The sequence below is a fragment of the Epinephelus lanceolatus genome, chromosome 8 (genome assembly GCF_041903045.1).
Source record: "Epinephelus lanceolatus isolate andai-2023 chromosome 8, ASM4190304v1, whole genome shotgun sequence".
Classification (NCBI taxonomy): domain Eukaryota; kingdom Metazoa; phylum Chordata; class Actinopteri; order Perciformes; family Serranidae; genus Epinephelus; species Epinephelus lanceolatus.
The window spans coordinates 16853202-16872668 of NC_135741.1; the positions used below are offsets into that span (position 1 = coordinate 16853202).

At 41.3% G+C, this 19467-nt stretch overlaps 1 protein-coding gene across 13 annotated transcripts in view; it reads left to right on the top strand.

The window, feature by feature from the left end:
- Positions 1-203: 203 nt before the first annotated feature.
- The window catches only part of LOC117257988 (serine/threonine-protein kinase WNK2), a 55457-nt gene continuing 36193 nt past the window's right edge, over positions 204-19467 (top strand). For 10 of the 13 annotated variants that reach the window (XM_078169917.1, XM_078169921.1, XM_078169922.1 and 7 more), the window contains exons 1-2: positions 354-522; positions 1117-1945. In XM_078169917.1, the coding sequence (XP_078026043.1) occupies positions 1295-1945 (651 nt within the window). In that variant the 5' untranslated portion in view covers positions 354-522; positions 1117-1294. Of the gene's footprint in view, positions 523-1116; positions 1946-19467 lie in introns of all 13 variants that reach the window. The other 3 variants (XM_078169918.1, XM_078169928.1, XM_078169926.1) reach the window with 2 other exon arrangements.

Sequence of the window (19467 nt, forward strand, 5' to 3'; positions counted from 1 at the left end):
GGGAGACACGTGACTGGATGAGTTGATGAAGGGCGTGTAAAAGAAATGTTGCAGACAATATTAGGCGTTTGCAAGGACTAATAATTTGTCATTCAGTTGCATTGATTGTTCATGTTGAGATATGTGTCAGTCTTGCTCAAACACCACAGCAGTGTGAGTGTCCCAGCGTGCTGTGTGATTGGACGGTCTCTCCAGTCGTTACCAGGGGCGTGGATCCAAGCGAGCTCAATGGGAAACACATTTGGGTGCCTCGCCGTTGTATTAACCTAATGGGCAGAGGCGATGACAAGCGAAAACAGTTGTCCGCGTGAATTAATTGGCGGTGGGGAGGCAGGGAAACTAAAATTTCCTGTGTCGTAAAGCGGCCCGGCTGGTGTTTAACTACACGCTCCGCATACAGCAGCAGCAACCGTGGAGAGAGACTCTCGGCATCGTTAGCTGCTGTATCTGCAACCGAGGAGAGGGATGCGAGCGCTTGAAAGGAGATAAATACAACGTATGTTTTTTCCACGTCAATATGAGGTAACTTATGTGTTCACTTAGCAGAGGCTGAGGTGTATTTGAATTTGTTTGCGGTCGCTTTGGTCGCTTTTGTGTGTGTGAATGGGGGTACTATGCAGATAGGGCGTTTTAAAGTCCACCTTCGGCTAACGTTAGCGAGGTTCTTCCAACACTGGACCTGTCGTGTATCGCTAGCGTGAGTTTAGCCGAGGTTGTTTCGTGGGTTTTGTTCGCTTTTTGAGCCAAGGTAAGTCGTGTCCCATGTTGGTTCAGTTTAATAAAGGTGGTTAACGACTAGCTAATGTGTTGCTGTCTGATTATTGACGGCGAATTAGCGAGAGGCGTTAGTTTTGAACTGCTAAACTTTAACGTTAACTTGTGTCGTCACAGGCTTTCTTGCTAGTTTTTCGTTCACCTGGCTGATAATGGCTCCTGCCTGCTAATGTGCTTTTAACACGTTTGTCTGTTTCATCCACCTGCCTTCATTTACGCCAACAAACTTAAACTCCGTAGTGACTGATATGTGTATCTCGGTTTATATATGACTCCAGCTTTGCCCGTCACACCTGCAATTGTTTAATTTTGTTTCACTAACTGGCAACATTTCTTTTCCAGCTCTTGATATCGGATGAAATCTCGTCTGTCATCCATCCCACTGTTGTCAGGGGCCTCTGCTGGCAAACTGCGTCACCGAGTGGGCGCTGCAGGTACTCATCTCTGAATCTGCATGTTGGGAAGTCTAGCCATGGCACGAATGACCTGGAAACCAAAGTGACTGAACTTTTAATTCACCATGGAGCCGGAGGCTAATCCAAACTCCGATCCCCACCAAGGACTGAAATACCCATCTGTACCCAACTCTCAGTGTGAACTGGCCACGAATATATATGAGGCCATGGGTGATGGGAGTGTCAATCTTGTGGACTCAGTAGTGAGAGGTGGGAGTGACCCCAGTGCATATCCTGTCTCCAGCTACCATAGTAGTGTGCACCAGAGATTCATCAGGAGAAGTCTGTGGTTCTCGGACGCAGAGGAGCAGGCATTTGAGGCACCTGAGTGCGATAACCGGAATAAGATCCTGAACATAAACCTGCGGACAATAGTGGACAGGACTCGGGGGACTAGCTGTGGGATACAGGGGGGCTCCAGCACTGAAAGTCAAGGTGGACAAAAAGACAGTGCAACAGAGAGCGCCAGTGCAGACGAGGAGAAGGAGAAAGGAGGAGGAGATGTGATAAATCTTACGTGCAGTGATGGTGGGAAAGCAGCTATCAAGGCAGCCAGTGAGGAGAACGAGGAGGAGGCAGAGATGAAAGCTGTCTCCACATCACCGGGAGGAAGATTCCTCAAATTTGACATAGAGCTGGGGAGAGGGTCCTTCAAGACGGTCTACAAGGGCCTGGATACTGAGACCTGGGTGGAGGTTGCCTGGTGTGAGCTGCAGGTAAAGTACTGACACTGTGCATCTGATTTATTCTGTCTCTCTGTGGCACCCAAGCAGAGACTCAGTGTCGAGACAAAGCACACCACCCTTTTTTTTTTTAGATGCTTATTTTTGCAGATGGGCGTGGGAAACACTTTCAAACAACACATGTAATTTAGCAATAACTGTCTTCACATTGTTGTTTACTACAAGAAGTACCCAAGTGATTTATATTATTGGAGAAATGCCTGACTCTCACAGGAAGCCCCCTCTCTGTCGGTGAAGGTTCGCACATGATGATAGTGTAATGGTGATGTCTTCAGGGAGCTGTCAATCAGCCTCACAAGGGAGTCTGCTAAGTTGCAAATGGGTTACCACTAAATTTTAAATGGTGTACACGGGAAAAAGTGATTGACAAGCATTAGATGTTGACGTGGAGACACATACTACCACTTAGGTAGAGTGATCAGCTGTTTTGCCCGTGCACATGGAGCGTCTGTCTTGTCTTGCATTACACAGACACAGGAAAATCACCAGCTTAGACTGTGCAAAGGTATTAACTAATTATTTCCGTCCTTTGGAGACTGCAGCAAGGATTACCTCTCTCCCTCTCTCTCCCAGGAGGCTTAAGGGGGACTACAGTAAGCATGACTGGCCCCCTCAAAGACAGAGAACCTCTACTGTGATTTGTTATTCTTTCACCACTCAGATTAAAATAGTTAGGGATTAATTTCCAACAGTTTACGTACCACCATCCTTCATTTTTGCTCAAGTCATTTGCCCCGCTGATAATGTAATGATGCTAAGCGCGATTATTGGAGTGGGCAGCGCAGGAGATGCTTGTATGAGCTCTGTCTCAGCAGTGTGTCTGTATGTTATGAGCCGTGCTACTCCCTGCCTCCCTCCCTCTGTGCAACAGGAGGTAGGCAGACAGGAAGCAGCTGAAGTGCGCCGTAGCATGCTGGGAGCTGTGTGGCGGTCCTGTGGCCTCAATGAATACTAATGCCTAAGGTACTGAAAACATGCTGTGTCAGTAACCTATGTGACTAAAGAGTGCATTGAAAGAGTTAAACCTGTTTTCAAAGACCGGAGCATCACAAGCCAGTGACGCACCCTATCACGAGGAAGGACTTTGAAGGTAACATGCTGTTGGCTAGGAATGAGCAAAGATACAGTAGAGTCAATAGTACTGACGGTTATAATGACTTCATTTGGGTGATGATGTCATGCAGACTGATAGTAGTGTGGAGCAATCTTACATCTCCCTCAACTTGACAACACTGAGCTGAAATTGTACTCAGTGGATGATAGGATGTGGAACAGGAAGCAATTTCCTTTATTTTATTCTCCCCCAGTGACACATTAAAACTCCCCCTAGTGGACAGTCAATAACGGATGTTAATTACAATACAAATGGTCCTTTTTCCCAATCATGTCCTCATCTTGTTGCTCTGTCATAAATATAGCTTTGAGCTCACACTCTTCTATAAACAGTTCGATAACAAAATACTATGCTGACCTGATCATTGTTTTTCATCAGAGCACACTCTGGCTCATTAGCTTACTGAGTGGATCAGAGCCATTAATTGAGGTTTTCTGTGCCTGACTGAGTCATTACGGTCTCATGTGGTATCATCCTCAGTTGATAAAAACTGCCTGTGATCTCATGTCGATTAACCCTGCCTTTATGAAATTGACTGTCCAGTGAGCTGAATCATCTGAGTGGTTTAGGACGAGCAGTTCAATATTAAACTGTTAGAGTGGTGCTGAATAAGGTCAGACAATTAAAGTGTGGCAGATCTGTAAATGCAAAACTTAATAAGAAATTGCAATGTTAAGGGGTTTGACAGCTACTTTTATTAAGTAATCTGATGATTAATACATTGGTTATTTTTCCTTCCTTCTTTTACAGCATAGTAAATTGATTTTCAATTAATTTTGGACAGTTGGTTGGACTAAACGAGACCTGTTGGTAAAACTTGTGCTGCCAGTGAGCATCTGTTGCACCAGTTTTGGCGATGTGTCCCACACTGTTAGCACTAGTCGGCCCTTGTTGGCTTTTTTCAGCCAATTCAGCATGTTGAATCAGTGTCGGAGAAAGCGGAGTCCATCAGTAAATTAGATCACTCTGATTTGCAGTAGAGCTCAGCGCACAAGAGGAGAAACGCATGTGAGGAAAACAAACTAACAACTAAAGTCTAGGGGGCGTTAGATCGAAACAATTTAGGTAAGATTATATTTTAGCCATAGACTTCTTAATAGTTCATTTCTGTTGTGTTTGTGTTATTGTTTGCTAGCACACGGTAAATATCCTTTTTTCTTTTAACATGGGGTCCAGTTATTAATATGCTAACTGGTAAACTAGTGTCTTGAATTCGTCCTGTTGATCTTTTCATTTCCTTCTTTTAGTGACGAATATAGACTACCGCTGCCTGCTGGTATGGAGAGTTATATCTACTCCCGCAGGCGCAGAATGTATGTGCTTGTTGGCCGTTGGCTGTAGTCTTGGACGTGTTCAGGTGCAACTTTTTGACCGAGACACAGGTAACATAAGGCAATGCAACAGACAGCCTTCATCGCCACTAGTTCTTTGATATCAGTTTGTAATGGGCATTTTTCACTCATGTCTGGTGGTTAGTGGTCATATTAGTTGACAAATTAAACCATAATAAAAATAAAGCCCTGCTTCACAACATTTTGTTTTGTCTGACCATTAATCCAAAACTGAAAAGGTATTTAGTTTGCTTTTATGAAAGACCAAAAAACAGCAAATATTCACATTTGAGAAACTAGATTCAGGGAATTTGAGCGTATTTGCTTAAAAAATGACCAAGATTGACAGTAGAATTATCACCAACAATTGATATATTGACTCATAGTTTCAGCTTCGATCAAATATTCAATGTATTTAAGCTACTCTAGTACACAAAGCCACAATCAAACTGCCATTTCATGTTTAGTCTTTTGGACAAGGTTTAGAGTTGCTTCATTGTGTGATGGTTTACACTGAACACATCCCTAATCTGAGTAGGTGTACTAAGCTCGGCCAGCGGCTTCTTCATTTTAGTGCGGCGAATGATTTGTTTTATTGACTTTCTTGAAGAGAAATTAAAAGTTTGTAGCTTTACCGGCATGCTTAATGTTGTTGTGTCATGTAAGGAGTGGTTTTAAAGGATGCAATCTGAGCCAAGAACTGTCAGTGCCAAAAATTGCAAGACCATCTCAGTCACACTCAACAGCACACAGGTATGAACTAGTCTTAAGATTGCACCCAAAACATTGAAGATTGCACGCCTGTGTTTTGCATATTTAGTCTTCAGTGTTGCGTGGAGATGAGTCCAGCTTTACCTAGCTTAGTGAACTGCGGTGGAAAACAGGGTGAGGACAGAGGAGCTCTCTGTGGAAGACGAAAAGAGATAGGACTCTGTGATTTTCCACTGTTTTCCCTCCTTCCAGTGGTCACATGGTTTTCTTGCCGAGAAATTTTAATCTGGGTTTGTGTTTATTCTTTCTGTCTCTCTTCCTCCCTCCTCTCTCTCTCTGTCTCTTCCTCAACCCCCGGCCCCCTTTCCTCCCATCCCCGTCACCCCCACATCTCCGTTTCTGTGCCAGGCTGCTGGCATAACACAGATGGCCCTGGCTCAGGCAAGGATGTTAATCTGAGAGAAAGATGCCTGTTGTGAGTTTTTCATTGTCAGGAAGAAACACTTCTTGTGTTCTGTTTGCCTTGTCTCATTTTATCATTGCTCACTGGAATTTATTTTTTAAACTTTGGAAAGTTCCTGTTTCTGCCAATTGTGGCTCTGTGTATAGATTTTTATCTCAGTGTTGAATGCTGTGCACACACACACACAGACCGAGTTTACTTCTGAGTCTGTGCAGACTTCTCTGTGGTAGTTGGCAGTGAGCTTGTTGTTCTGTAGATTAAATCTGGTTCTCAGCTTGTGAATGCAGAACTGGCAATGATACCATTGCAGTGATATGACGCTGCTCGTCTCTAAATGTTTACTGGAGATTTGGGCATTCTTGAACAAACCCAGCAGAGGACACAATGACTCACTAGGTCACTGTCTTGGTTCCAAACACTGGTTTTTGCTGCAACGGTAGATTATATTGATCTGTGTTATAAGGATGGTAATGTTACTGCGCAAAGTTTTTGGCTGTCTCTTTGGATTAACATGGATAGTGCTAACAACATCAACAACTGCTCAGATGGCAAAAAGAAAACAAAGTTAGGGATGCTCAAGTGGGTCATTGGTTGCAGACCATTTGGCATTAAGAGGCCCAGGGAAGCTAAGGGCAGCCAGACCCAGTAGCTGTAGCTAACTGGGCCTTATCAGTGGCCTCATCTTCAGGCATGCCTGAGCTCCTGTGTCACCCAGCCAACTGAAAAGGGATGGAGGACAAGCCCGCTAGAGCCTCTGCAGTGTGACCTGTGGTATAGCTCGGGCAGGCTTGTTGGAAAGAGGCTAGTTAATAGAGTCTAGATATAACACATAGGAGACAGTCACTGGCTAGCACACAAAGTATGATCTGTAGGGCTTTTCTATTGCCGCTTTTGGCCATGGTCAAACCATGTCGTGTTGACATGTGCTTCCTTTATCAGTTAGGACATGCTGAGTTGTGCCGTGCAGTGGCAGAGATTGACCATTGCTGGAGTCAAATCTTGGCATGTTGGCTTAGTCTGACACCATGGCCTTCATTCCATATTGTCTAAAGGAGAAGGGTGTAGGGCTCCACAATGATAATGATCATCACAATTGTTTTGATCAATTTTTAGATCACGATCATTTATCACACGATCGGATGTTGATTTGAAGAACAAAATATTTTTATTGCACTTTTACATTTAAATAAACAAAGCATTGCTTTAGATTCCACGCGCTACATTCCTGCTAAAATACAAATCTTTTAATCAAAATATGACTTAATCCAGCGCATCCTCTAGAAGCAAAATATAAATAAAAGTCTCTATTGGACATGCATCTTTGGCCAAGTGGAATGTTGTTGCATTAGTTATTTCAGTTTGTCTTTGTGAGATGGAGGGATATGGTGATGTGCCGTACAGCGTCGCATGGCCTATTTTGATGTCTTTGTAGACGCTGGACAAAGATGGGGATTCACTGACAGCTGCCATGGCCTTTAGTCAAGGAAGCGCATGATTTGATATGCATTGCAGTCTATGAGTGGAGCACACATGTTAAACGTAAATATCGAGGTCGATTATTTTCACTAAATTGTGAAAATCCAAAATCGTGATAGAGACTAATATTCAGTTAATTGCGCAGCCCTAAAAGGATGCCAGGTAATAAATTCTTACTTTTTTCTTGAAATAATTTACACTTTGTGCAGCCCCTTTTCGTTTTTTTTAGTAAAGGCCAGTGGGCACCCACACATGTACACATACTACTTATAATTGAAGAAGTTCGAGATTTCGAGTGTTGTCAAAGACGGGAAGCGCTCCTCCTCATTTACTTCAGTCGAAGAGCCCACCAGCAAGGTTTGGCTTATTGAGACAGTTGTTTTTGTAAGAAAATCTGCATAATTCAGAACGCTTATGAGTTTGATATGCTTGGCAGAAAGTGCTTCAATAAACAGAGGGAGAGAAAATTAAAGAAACACCAGTATATTGCAGGAGCCCAGTATCCATTTGTTGAAGCTCATAATGCTTGTCAGATGTTGTTTTGTCACTTTTAAGGCCACAGTTTGTATTATTGTTAAGATAATTCCGGTTCTGTATTTCAGATGGTTTTGTTGTGAATCTATGTGGGCCTACTGTTCCTCTTTGCCACTGTGTTTCCGACTGCATTTGGCATGTGTTTTCTTAATTGAGATGTTTCTCCTTCAACAGTGCATTACAGTAGGACTACAGCAAACATTTATATAGATTAATTAATCTGCTTTCACACAGCACTTAGAAAAAATTTGAACATCCACAACACCCCGTCTCCCTCCAAAGGCCTACTCCCCCCTCCTCCATTACATCCTCATTATGTATATGATAGACGTAGGCGTTGGCAGGGTAACAAAGAAGAGCGAGTGTAACGTTACAACGAAGACAGGTAAACACAACCCTGTTTTAAAACTCAATCGAAGTCAGTGATGACTGATGAGTTTTAGAATAAGGTTACAGTGCTAACGTTAGATAGTAGCCTTAACGTTACTAAGTGGAAACGCGCAAGGAAGATAACATTAATGTTTCAGAGGCTACGCTACAATACGCTAACGGTAGCCATTAGCAACTGGATGCTGCGTTGTCATATAACGTTATATGTTATATTAGAAGCAAACTAAACATAACGTTACCTGTCCTGCACATTAGAACGCAAACCCGGGGTTTTGAAACTTATCCGGGGTTAGTTATATCTGATGAGTTTTATAATATAACGTAAACGCTAACGTTAGATAGTACTGGTGACTGGCAACAAACAAGGAAGATAATACAGAGGTTCAGGCAACGTTAGGCTACAGTAGGCTAACCGTTAGCAACTGGATGCTGTGTTGTCATATATAACGTTATAGCCTATGTTACATTAGAGGCAAACTAAACTGTTATGCCAGCGGTTATGTCAGTTGGAGGCGTCCATGTGGGGAAGACAGACAGGACGCTCGGCCAGTTGGTCGAAGTTTTCTTAGAACCATATGAGAATGGTACAATTATGAGTTTTTATCTCTGGTGGAATTCACTTACATTTTAGTGTGCCATCAGCTTATTAATAGCATTAAGTGTCGCTTTAATTGGTCTATAAAATGCCAGTAAATGGTAAAAAATGGCCATCACATTTTCCCAGTGACGTTATCAGATGTCTGAAACAGTCCAGCCTGTCCAAAACCCAATGATATTCAATGACCTAAATGATTAATTGGTAATAGAATGGTTACAGATTAAATTTCTGCTCAACAACTCATCATTTCAGTGCTACGTTACTGTCTTTTCTACTAATGCCCCAGCAATCTGACCTCTTGTATCCCTATCTGCTCCCTTGTGTGGACTTAAAAACAGACTTTAATTAAAGTTGACACATACTTCATACAGTTATATCAGGTGGTTTAAATATGAAACTGTGCTTGCTGTGCCTGCACATCTGACTGATTGTTGATCATCATTAATCATACCAGGATTCAGTGAGCAACCTCCAAAGGCACACCTTTGGCACACGTACACTCCTTCAGCCTAACCTTGAACTGATGAAGATTTAACTAAATGGCCTTTGACCTCCCTTGTCACTCCCCCCAACAATAGAAAGTGTCACAACATCTCATTAGGATTAGTAATCCCTTTTGGAATTTGAGAAGGTTATTTGTATGAAAGAATCTGGAGCACCTTTGTGTCCTGTTAAGGCCTCCTGCTTAGTTACTGGAGGCTCTGTGGTATGAAGACAAGGGTTACTTTTAATACACACTCTGGTTGACCTCTGCATCACTAAGCCATTTACGTAATAAAGAGTGAAAAACAAATGGCCACACAGTAGCACTTGCATATTAACTCTAAACTGTTAACACTTATTTTGACAGCTCATTTTATATGCAAAGCCTCTTATATTCACGGACTGTTGGAGAGATAAAGAGAGTTTAGGACTGAGATTTTTTTTCTGTTTAGCTTCAGTAAAATCACTTTTAAAAGCGTGCGTTGTGTGTGGCTGGGATGTCTGTCCATTTTGTGCATGTCATGCATCCATCCAGGGGTTTTCAGTTTGTATGCGTGATTGCAGGGAAAAATAGAGGCGTATAATAAGGCAAATGCTGTTGCTCTGTTGCATGAAATGTACACTTAGTATATGTGAAAATAAAGAATACTGAGTGTATCCCAACTTATGAAGCTTATCATATTCACCTGTGTCAGAGAGTTGCTGATCATTCAAACCTGTGGTCTTTATAGAAGCTGCAGTTTAGGCTGATGTTGCACTGGCCTGACTTTTACTAAAAATGTGTTCGTGATATTATGTTAACCATGGGCAAAACATTAAAAAAAAGGGGGGGGGGGAAGCAAAACGATATGTCGATCTGGCTGTTTTTATATAAAACAAGTGGCTCTAAAATCTGTGTGTATACAGCCAATAATTCTTGGACTCCAAAAAAAGAATCAGATGGGTGTGTTTTGAGTTTTTAATCTAAAAAAAGACTTCACCTGGTTCGCCATGATGGCAGCTATTGTAGATGTTATCTTTGTTTTTAAAAATGTTGCTAGTTAAAAGGAAAAACCAGTTGGTCTGTTACACCAGTCCTTTGACACATTGGTTCCTTCCTCCCGCAGTAGTTGTCCTATATTCTCTCTACTGTCAAACCTGACGAATTTAACAGCACCTTGCTAGTTAGGCATTATGATTTTATGTGGTACTGTTACACTTGCATAATCCTGCTGCTATGTTGTCTTTTTACCTTAAGCAACCCCAGAGTAGTAGTTGCAGTTGAAGTTGGCAGTGATGCAGTTGAAGTTGGCAGTGATGCATTTAACACAGCATTCTTATTATTGATGACAAGAATGAGGTTTGGAAAAGGCTCCTCGGACATTAAGAAAGAAGGCTGCCTTTACTTAATTTGCCCCTGTGGTGTTTAGTCTGTGACGGGGTATAATGCTGAATCAAGGCTGTCTCTCTGGCTCTGTGCCCCCACACTGCAGCGACTGATGAAATGTTCGAGGGAGGGGGTTTGGCCAGGCCGGACAGTTCGGCTAAGGACATCTCTACTTCCCAGGACACCACTGTGCTCTCCCTTGTCTCTAACCCTCTTCATCAGTGATGTGGGAAAAGGAGCACACGTGCAAGACTGCCCACCCTTTGCACTGTCAGATTCTGGCTGGCACAAGTCCACACGGGCTTTATCAGGCTTTAGACATTTACATGGGCATTAAACACATTTGTGAATATTTGTCTCGAGCAGCGAGGTGAAATCGCCACCCTGGGTATCATAGCACCACAGCTATGCATAGCTAGCTCTATCAGCTACTCTGTGGTTTTCATAATGGGCCTGAGTATCTCTGTGTTACCATTGAGCATGGGTGTTTGGTGTCAGTGTCAGGGGTTTGTATAAAGGATGTCACCACCAGCTGTGGAGCCTCAGGTTCTGCTGAACACACTGGCTAACGCTGCTTCCTGTCCACTATGAAGTCTTGTTGATATGAAACAAAAAAGTTAAGAAAACATGGCCTGTTTAGATTTTTGCTGTTTGACTGTTGAATCACAAAGGATAAATAATGTCAGTAATTATACATCAGTATTAACTGTCAGCTGATTGAGGTTTGTTCAGCTTTCCCACTGGACAAAAAAAGCCCACTAACACACAGAGACATCTGGCTTTTGTATTTAATGGGAAAGGTTACAATCGACGTTTGTTCCCCGGGACAACTGCCTCTGCAGTAGTCACAGGTATTTATCGGCTCCAGCTCTGATCAGCTTCAATTGGCAGTGATGGAACACTTGAATGGACTGGCTAATTTTACCCCCTTTGGTGCAATGCAGTGATTGGCTGCCACAAAATACCACCCATCCCCATCCAAGCAGTGCTCGAACATTGTTAAAAATTTAGCCTTCACCAGTGTGAGAGAGAAACTGAATAAGTAAGAGATGTAGAAAAGAAGTAACCATTGTGTCATTTTACCAGCCTCCGTGCTGCTTTCTACTGTTTACTAACCTGTTTCCTGGCCTGCCTGTGTCTTTGGACATGGCACATTAGAAAAAAACATAAAACAGAAAGGCATACTCGTCTACTGCAGAACCATGTACAAGGCTGTGGTCTACTGCCAACAGGAAAGCAGTCTATCAGCTATTTTTAAGGGGCTTTCCTGTGTTCATAATACCTGCGTACAAGCACAAATTTGGGAGGAAATGGGGTATAATATTTTTAAGCACTACTAAAGAGGTGTATCAAGGAGATCAGTGTTAATTAGGGTACTTTTAATCTTGGTAACTTAACCTGTTAATGGGAAGAGGGTGGTTAATTGGTCAGTTTGCTGTGTGCATTGCATCGAAACACCAAGATTTCTCCAAGAGTATTGTTAAGTCTACACTGTGAGCCTTTTGAACTTTGGGTTAGGGTTTGGGCATCTTGTCTTGCAATCAGTTTAATCAGTAGATGATGACCTAAACAGTAATTGCTCTTCCTGAATATGTAGAAGTTGTTGTGTAAAATAATCCCACTGCTTTTTCCTGGAAGGCTATGGTTTGATTCCGTAAAAGTGTATTTATTTCACATTTTAATGGGGGAAGCTTTTCTTTGCTCTTTTTCTTAGGACATTATAGGACTCTTCCCTCAGTCTGACTGTGTCTGTAAGATTGGAGCCCAGCCAATACACTGACGGGCCCGTATTATCTGCATATATTGGCTTAGTGCTGAAAAGATTAGTCGATTAATCAATTATTTGGATCAAATTGCAAAAATGCCAAACATCCTGTGGTTCTAGCCTCTCAAATGCAAGGGTTTTCTACCTCTCTCTGGTTTTTGTGTGTAAATTGAATATGCTTGGGTTTTGGATTGTTGGAAAAACAAAACAAGCATTATGAAGACATCACAGTGGTGCTATGGGAAATAATGATTATACCACTTTGCCATCTTCTGACTTTTTATAGACTAAATATTTTCATTGCATGCAGCCCTAATTGACTTATTAAAAATGTATGCAGTATGTACATTTGCAAATATGCAAAAAGAAAAGACATTACACAAATACTTTTATGTATATTTTACCATAATGTATGAATGATATAATTAAATAATTAAATTTATTGTGTTTTTGTTAAGTAGAGAATTAATTGCCACTAAAGTTTACAACTTTGCTGATATCCTCTGTTGCAGTCAGTTTTGATAATTAAATTTAACTCTACATATATTTTTCATAATGCCTCAGCATTTAAAAAAGATGTGTTGGCAGTACCAATATCAGTCCCCTTAAAGTGACACCGACACCAATAGAGTACTTCATCTGATACCCTTTTTTATCAGTATCCAGTAATAGCCATGGCCGGAGGCATTATATTATCGGGTTGTCCGTCCGTCTGTCTATTGATCCATCTGTGCATGTCCATTCCATTCTCGTGAACACATTATCTCAAGAACATCTTGAGAGTATTTCTTCAAATTTGGCCCAAATGTCCAGGACTCAACAATGAACTGATTAGATTTTGGTGGTCAAACATCATGGTCAATGTGACCTAGCATCCGTCTCATTTTAGGTAATGCGATATCTCAACAACACGTACGGAATTTCTTCAAATTTGGCACAAACTTCCACTCGGACTCATCAATTAAGTGTTTAGAATTCACTTGTCAATGGTCACTGTGGCCTTGTGTCCGTTTCCTTCATTCATTTCATTTTATGTCATTCATTTGTGAACTTAAGATATGAAGAAGGCCTTGAGGGAGTTTCCTTAAACTTGGCACAAATGTCCACTTGGACTCAAGAATGAGCTGATTAGAATTCTGTGGCTGAAGATCAAAGGTAAAGGTCACAGTGACCTCACAAAACATGATTTTGGCCAAGAGTCAAGAATTCATACGCCAATTATAACAAGTCAAGTAGGATATGATGATGAAGTGATGACATTTTATATCCAAAAGGTCAAAGGTCAACTTCACTGACATCATAATGTTCTGCAAAAACACTTTCCTGGCCATTACTTCAGGTCATATCTCAGGAACAGAGGGGAAGACATTTAATCAGATACTGAAATGGTGACACTAATCTTGGGTGCCCACCTTCAACCTGTGCTGATTTTATCGATCATCTGTGCTGCCGGGAAAAGGATGTGTGTGTGGTGCATCCATGTTTTTACTGACAAGGATCTAAACTTAAAGTGCAACTTGACTAGTGTGTGGAGGCAAACAAGCATGAGGCACTAATTCTAGTTTCTAATTCAGTCCATATCTTAACCTTTTTGAATGCCTACACCCAGCCCCAGATCCTAATTAAGAATATTGTTTTTATTTTGTGTCTATCTAAAATAAACATAGAATACTGCCTGATACTTGCAGGTATTTATCTGATTCTAAAAACTCATATTGCTATCAGTTTTGGGCTCAAAAATGCAGCATCATTCAGGCTCTAGACAAAGATGTGATTAGTCAGCAGTTGTCATCATGGCCATTGCATAAGAGGCATTAGTCTTTTGAGGAGGCAAGTATGCAATTGGAAATTTTCATTTCTTTATCGCCGTGTCAAAAGACTGTTTGTTTGTCAGCCCACGCATTTAGTCTGTGACAGGAAAGAGGTTTACAGGAGGTTTGTATGGGCTAATCCATATTGGCCAACTTGAGGTCACAGTCAGCCAGACACAGTTTTACACTTGAACTCCTATGCAACAAAATTTACTGTTGTCCACTTAGAGTTAATTTTAGTCATAAGCACAGCTATGATGCAGTACTGTGTTGCTTTCCTGTTTCTGTCCTGTCATTGAGGATGCTGGGGTGTGGTGGTGTCTGTCATTTGTCACCTCCTCATGGCCTCTCCTTATCTCCTCTCCCCAATGTTTCTTACCTCACTTCCTTCACACCCAAACAGCAGAGAGGTCATTGGGCCATAGGCTGATTTTAACAAATGATTAGAGGTTATTACAGTATCTCAGTGGCTTGTTATCTTTGTTGGTGTTCCAGTCTTTCAGTCTCCTCCTTGACACGGCTTGGCGATATACACATTTTTGCTCTCCTCTTAGCCTTACAGCAGTCTCATCGGCTTGTCCTCATTTAAGATGTGATACCTTGTCCCACACTGAGTGCTTGTGTGCTAAGAAGCACAGCACGGGTGTAGAGTGGCTGTATGTCGGGGTAACAGTGAAACAGAGATAGCACTGGAGTGACTGGCACAGCTGCCGGCCTGCAGTCATGACTGATGGGACACAATTCAGCTGTGGGCAGTCTGCTGGCTCATGGCTCACCCTGCACCAGCTTTTGTTACAGCAGCGGAAGCGCTGCAATAGTAATTTGTTATTGAAGATGGGTGCAGAGGGTGGCAGGGTGGCCAAGTAATTCAGCATACCTCCTTCAGTTGGCGTCCAGGGTTCATGTCCCATGATTTATCGTCCAAATAAGCTGTGAATAAGACACAGCTTTTAGGGCTGGTGTTCTGTATCATTCTGACGTCCTGTAAAGAGAATCATCTGGCATGGATCAATAAAGCATCACATTATCATTGTGACTGAACCTAAGCTTTTCATTGCAGTGTTAAAAAAAAGCTATACTGAGGCCTGGTTGCTCTGTGGTTTGTGTGTGGCCAGTTGTGTGTGTGTGTGTCTGTGTGTGTGTGTGAGTGTGACAAATCTGCACAGGCTTACCTTTTAAATGTCTTTATGATTACAACAAAGTCCGGTTTTAGTTTGCTTTATAAGTACATCCTGGGGTGAAATATTTTCTTTGTTAATCTCCTTAGCCAAGTGTTGTGACACATATCGAGCACACTGGGTTTAGCTGTCTAGGTTTTATAGTAGAGGTTGTTGACAGGTTGTTTGAATTTAAATCGCTGTCACACTATTGTTGCTAAACCCAAATGATGCTAATCTGCTTCTTGTTAACTACGGATCAAGATGAGGCCAATTTAATGAAAGAAAGAGGAAATTGTAATTAGTAACATAGTGCTGGGGAGAGAGACCAAGTTGACATTGATTTTTTTTTTTTTTTTCCGGGCGTGTAATTTGACTGCTGTAATTAGGACTAATGCTGAAACCTGTTGCTTACCTAATAAGTTTACTCATCCAGTTGTGGATCTCACTGGTTGACTGATTTTGGAGATTTGAATATTAAGTAAGAACCTGTGAACTATTCTGGTCTCATCAGTGGCACTGTGAGAATAAGAAGCGCTGGATTGAACACACTGGATCATGTCTAGACTGACTCAGGTCAGCTGCTTGGTCACTTGATAGACCCATCTGGGCCAGTGTCCAAAAACATTATCGACCTAAGATTACTTACTAGAGAATAAAGCCTGTAATCTGTAACTCTGTGCCTTTTCGCTTTTATGTCGTGTGTTAATACACAGCATTAACCCAAAATAAAAAAATGCTCATTTTGGGGCTGTCTGAAATAGTTCAAAGCTTTATTCATCATCATGACATTGACATTTTAATTATAAATCAACTTTCAAATGTTGCACTGCTTCTTTTTCTTTCTTTTTTTTTGCATGTCTAATTACACTGTTTAAACTTGCTATTCCTGCACAGTTGCAGATACTCTCATATTTTTAGTATTGTACTATTTGTAGAATTAGATTCCAGCGGTGGCTGCGGAGGATTTTTTCTGACCCCTATAATCAAAACATTTCCAATAAGTTAAAAAAGTTAGAATTTATTGAGAAAAGATGGATGTAATAATTTCCAAAATTCTTTACATGTTTTTATCTAACAAAAAATATTGTGCTTCAGTCCATCTAACGGCGCCTTAAATCACATTTATTCATTGATGAGTCTGTTTATTGGATTTTTAATATACTTCAAATATTACATTAAAAAACGACGACAAAAAACAAGTAAGGTACGAAACAGAACATTTACAGTAAGGCATCATCTTAATATCAACTGCTATGACAGGGCAATACAATGAGTACTTTTCCAAGGTTCAAATTAAATAATCAGAAATGCTACCTATACACGTATTGACAGTCTAGAGGAAAGAAAAAGGAAAGAAAATGCACATAATTATATTTCATTCAAGAAATTAAGACAAGACAAGTAGACTTCTGTAGCCTTCTCCCCCTCTAGAAATGTCATAAATCTCCCCTTTAAAGTTGATAAAAAAGAGTCTTTTGATAACAAATTGAGGATTTTGTTCAAAGATATTTTTTAAGGGTGATCATGTCATAAAATATGATGACTGACAGTTAAAGCTTTATTTAAAAACCTCAATAGAAGCTTTGAATGTTAAAAAAACGTCATTTGGTATAATGAATGTAGCTAACATGACAAGACCCATTGGTTTGTGGACTCTCGTTTGGAAACCTCAAGTTTAGAGACGGCCATTGCTATCGTGGTTATGTTTTTTTTGGAGCCACTCTGCCACTGTGGAGGAGCAAGGGGTGGATGTGACTGGAAAGCTGTAACTCTAAGCCTATGAAATATCAACAAGTGAATTACAAAAGAATCTGCCCCCTAACAGTTGTCATGAAAGAGGAACTTAGCTACAGAGGCCAAAATCGTTTTATGTACGAGGCTGTAAACATGTTTATTTGTATTATAAAGTTGGGCATTTTAACACGGACGTCTGTTGGGATTGACTAGCTTCGGTAGCCAGCCTCAAGCGGCCGTTCAAAGAACTGAAGTTTTTGGCACTTCCGTATTGGCTTCATTTTTCAGCCCGGGAGGACGTAGCTTGGCACAGGCCTAGTTCATTCGTTATAAAGGGGACTTTTCTGGGGTTGAAAATAATGATCTAATCCTGTACAACTTTGCCATCTAAAGCAGATTTTCTTTAAATAATCTGTAAATGCAGCAACAAACAAAGAGGTGACAGTATCAACCTTTATATGTAGAAAAGTAGGTATCTGACAAACGTTCATGAAGGCCCTTAAAGAGAGACTAATCAAGCCATTTTTAAGATGTTTTTTCCTTTCCCACATTTCAGAATATCAAGAATGATTTATCATCTTGGAGTTTTATAACAGTCAGCAGTTCTTTCAATTTTAGTCATTTGGCTGTTGATAGAAAAAGGTTGTTGTCTATTCACCTGCTCCAAGCCTACCACAACCTTTTGTATCTTTCTAAGCTAAAGACTTTTGCAGGATTTTTCACACCCATAATTTGGGGTATGTAGTTTCAGTTATGAGATGCGAAGAATCCATCTGGATAAATGTCATGACTCACCTTTTTAGCATTTCTAAAGCAGTTTGTGTTCTGTGGGTTATTTTGTGTGTGTGTGTGTGTGTGTGTGTGTGTGTGTGTGTGTGTGTGTGTGTGTGTGTTCACAGATGGCAGTTATTGTTAATAAAACACAACCCATGAGTTCTGAGCTTTAGAGCTTAAGAAGTTTTCTCTCCCTGAGAACACCATCAGCATTTATCACTCACTTGTGTGTGTGTTTGTGTGCCTCGTGAGTCTGTCAGATGTTTTTTGGATTGATGCTCCAGAGACGCAGCCTGTCTCAACTCTCTCTAGCCCAACAGCTCCCCCACTAGGGGCAGTCCGATTCTATTAGTGGATAATCAATAGTAGACACTCATCCTGATATAGCCCCCTCAATCCCCATGGCACTTGACTACATTTTTTTTTTTATCAAGCAAAAAGTGCAGTCGGTGCAGGAAAAATGGCCTGCGTCATTCTGTTGTCAGTGAATGTTTTGACTCACCTGTCTACACACAGTTGTGCCTGCGCCGTGTGTCAGTACACACCGTCAGTGTTTGTGATGTTGTTTGAGCATAACACGTTTTTTTTCATGCTTCTGTTCATGGCAGAATTTCCAATTAAACGGTAAATCATTTGACATGCTTTCAGGGCTCTCTACTGTTGGTACTTGTGTCTGCTGGATGCTCCAAAACAATTTTCACATGAAGGATGCTCATTGTTTGGCTGATTTATGTTGTGCTATGGGTTTATTTTCTGTGCTCCCTCCATGAGTTTGATAGGCTATGATTAAGGTTGATTAGCAATTCTGACGACATCACACTAGCTACCAAGCTTTTTTTAAGAGCCACTTTGCACTTAAAAGTAATCTAAACTATTTATTTATCACATGTTTTCCAATGGCATGATAGTGTCTCTATCCAGTGTGCTTCACTCACCAGCTCAAAATGCATTGTTTAACAACTGCTCCGATCAATTTGGGTATGTGAAAGTTGACTTGGCTCGGAAATGTCCTGATAAACAAAACAAAATGTCCACTTCGCTGGCGCTGAAAGGCACCTGGAGCGATACTATCTACTAGTGCATACCGTACATTCTGTAGCATAGGTGGACTCGGTGTAATTTAAATTCCAAACTAAGGCAGCGTTTGTGCATTACACATGCAGCGGACAAGGGGACCACTACAGCCTTTTATGTGAAATCAAATTAGCTGCTGTAACTGGGAACTGTAAGCCTTACAGCTGCATTGTATCTACTTATAACCCCATGTGAAGCAGCTAAGCTGATAGCCATCCCTCCACAATAAGGGTGCTTTCTTCTTAAATGGGCAGCATGCATTAAAGACAACATGTGACATTACGCCAGGAACTCAATTTGAACACATAGTTTTGCAATTACATGGTATATTAGGCAGCAAAGTTCCCAGGACTGATGTTTTAATCTGTTACCTGGTCTGATCTATCTGTGTAGCTGTGTGAGCTAGCAGAGCTGGGGAACTAATATAGTCCAGCACACAGATATAGTGGGTGGCAGCAGAGTTGAGCACAGCTTTATAGATTGCTTCCTGCTAATGTCACAATCTATTTTCCTGTCCCTGCTGCCTGGTATGGTTTTCTGTGTATGTGTGTGTGTGTTTGTGTTTGTGTGTGTTTAACTTCGCCTGGGCGGCTCCACACTCTGCTCTAGCCAGCTGAGTCTTTTCTTTAGCCATGTGTACATTACAGACCTGATAAGATTCTGAAAACATGCATACAAACACTAGAACGATCACTTTGCAGTGCCATGTAG